Source organism: Mizuhopecten yessoensis, unplaced genomic scaffold (assembly GCF_002113885.1).
Source record: "Mizuhopecten yessoensis strain PY_sf001 unplaced genomic scaffold, ASM211388v2 scaffold10949, whole genome shotgun sequence".
Taxonomy (NCBI): domain Eukaryota; kingdom Metazoa; phylum Mollusca; class Bivalvia; order Pectinida; family Pectinidae; genus Mizuhopecten; species Mizuhopecten yessoensis.
In genome coordinates, this window is record NW_018408802.1 from 749367 (window position 1) to 752016 (window position 2650).

The window sequence follows — 2650 nt, forward strand, 5'->3', positions numbered from 1 at the left end:
CTGATCTGTGGGGATGATGACATTGATGTGATGGGAGGGGAGGTAACCTACTGTAAACATACCGTAGAGTGTGGTCTGATCTGTGGGGATGATGACATTGATGTAATGGGAGGGGAGGTAACCTACTGTAAACATACCGTTGATTAAGGGCTGATCTGTGGGGATGAGGACATTGATTTGATGGGAGGGGAGGTAACCTACTGTAAACATACCTTAGAGTGTGGTCTGATCTGTGGGGATGGTGACACTGATGTAATGGGAGGTGAGGTAACCTACTGTAAATATACCGTAGAGTGTGGTCTGATCTGTGGGGATGCTGACGTTGATGTGATGGGAATGGTGAGGTGAGATCCACTACTATTGTTCAATGATATCTGTGGGGATGAGGACACTGATGTAATGGGAGGGGAGGTAACCTACTGTAAACATACAGTAGAGTGAGGACTGATCTGTGGGGATGAGGATATTGATGTAATGGGAGGGGAGGTAACCTTCTGTAAACATACCGTAGCGCGAGGGCTGATCTGTGGGGTTGCGGACGTTGATGTGAGGGGAACGGTGAGGTGAGATCCACTACTATTGTGCAATGATGTGATGGTTGAGTTGGTGTCGGAGCTGTAGTCCTGTTTTAAATTGACTGAAGCAAATAAAGGGAGGTAACCTACTGTAAATATACCGTAGAGTGTGGTCTTATCTGTGGGGATGATGCCACTGATGTGATGGGAGGGTAGGTAACCTACTGTAAAAATACCGTAGAGCGTGGGCTGATCTGTGGGGATTAGGACACTGATGTAATGGGAGGTGAGGTAACCTACTGTAAATATACCGTAGAGTGTGGTCTTATCTGTGGGGATGATGCCACTGATGTGATGGGAGGGGAGGAAACCTACTGTAAACATGCCGTAGAGCGAGGGCTGATCGGTGGGGATGCGGACGTTGCTGTGATGGGAACGGGGAGGGGAGATCCACTACTATTGTTCAATGATGTGATGGTTGAGTTGGTGTCGGAGCTGTAGTCCTGTTTTACATTGACTGAAGCAAATAAAGGGAGGTAACCTACTGTAAATATACCGTAGAGTGTGGTCTTATCTGTGGGGATGATGCCACTGATGTGATGGGAGGGTAGGTAACCTACTGTAAACATCCCGTAGAGCGAGGGCTGATCGGTGGGGATGCGGACGTTGATGTTATGGGAACGGTGAGGTGAGATCCACTACTATTGTTCAATGAGGACATTGATGTAATGGGAGGGGAGGAAACCTACTGTAAACATAACGTAGAGCGAGGGCTGATCTGTGGGGGTGATGACATTGATGTGATGGGATGGGAGGCAACCTACTGTAAACATAACGTAGAGCGAGGGCTGATCTGTGGGGATTAGGACACTGATGTAATGGGAGGGGAGGGAACCTACTGTAAACATACCGTAGAGCGAGGGCTGATCTGTGGGGATGCGGACGTTGATGTGATGGGAACGGTGAGGTGAGATCCACTACTATTGTTCAATGATGTGATGGTTGAGTTGGTGTCGGAGCTGTAGTCCTGTTTTACATTGACTGAAGCAAATAAATACAGTTTGTTAATGTCAGGTCAGCAGATTATGCATTAACATCAAGTACACACAATATGGCCAGAAGTATCGTGGAATAGATATTTCCAAAAAGGCTTTTTTTTCCAGTTTTTCAATGCAACAAAACGGATGAACATTTCATGCCTGCACCTACTAAGTGTGTTTCAAATTTTCAAGAGAAATACAGCTGTATAAAAGGCAATATTTCCAAAATGTTTCTAATTAAAAAAAATATATAATAAAACTATGTAAATGGACAACAACTATATAAATACCTGTCAATGGATTACTGGATGGAGTGTGTGGCAGGTTGGTGGTGGATTGGTTGAAAAAGTTATTTAAGGAAGAAGCAAGGTCCTGAAACTGCTCTGGATTGAGTGACCAGTTTGACTGGTCAGCATTCTTCATTGTGTCCATCAGACCTGAACCAGCACAAATTATATTACATACCTTGTTAAACATGAATGTCAGCAAAGTTAACTAAATCAAACAAAGGGGGTAGAGTCCATGTAGCAAAGAGGGTAGAGTACATGTAGCAAAAGGGGGTAGAGTACATGTAGCAAAAGGGGGTAGAGTATATGTAGCAAAGGGGGTAGAGTATATGTAGCAAATGGGGTAGAGTACATGTAGCAAAGGGGTAGAGTATATGTAGCAAAAGGGGGTAGAGTCCATGTAGCAAAGGGGGTAGAGTCCATGTAGCAAAGGGGTAGAGTACATGTAGCAAAGGGGGTAGAGTATATGTAGCAAAGGGGGTAGAGTATATGTAGCAAAAGTGGTAGAGTATATGTAGCAAAGGGGTAGAGTATATGTAGCAAAGGGGGTAGAATCCATGTAGCAAAGGGGGTAGAGTCCATGTAGCAAAGGGGGTAGAGTATATGTAGCAAAGGGGGTAGAGTATATGTAGCAAAGGGGTATAGTATATGTAGCAAAAGGGGGTAGAGTCCATGTAGCAAAGGGGGTAGAGTCCATGAAGCAAAGGGGTAGAGTACATGTAGCAAAGGGGGTAGAATACATGTAGCAAAGTGGGTAGAGTCCATGTAGCAAAGGGGGTAGAGTATATGTAGCAAAGGGGGTAGAGTA

At 44.9% G+C, this 2650-nt stretch overlaps 1 protein-coding gene across 3 annotated transcripts in view; it reads right to left on the reverse strand.

The window, feature by feature from the left end:
• LOC110463982 (forkhead box protein J3-like) overlaps positions 1–2650 on the reverse strand; it is a 29997-nt gene that overhangs the window by 7106 nt on the left and 20241 nt on the right. For all 3 annotated transcript variants that reach the window (XM_021518960.1, XM_021518959.1, XM_021518958.1), the window contains 2 exons: positions 1846–1992; positions 1426–1556 (listed from right to left, as the gene is read on the reverse strand). In XM_021518960.1, the coding sequence (XP_021374635.1) occupies positions 1426–1556; positions 1846–1992 (278 nt within the window). The remainder of the gene's footprint in view (positions 1–1425; positions 1557–1845; positions 1993–2650) is intronic.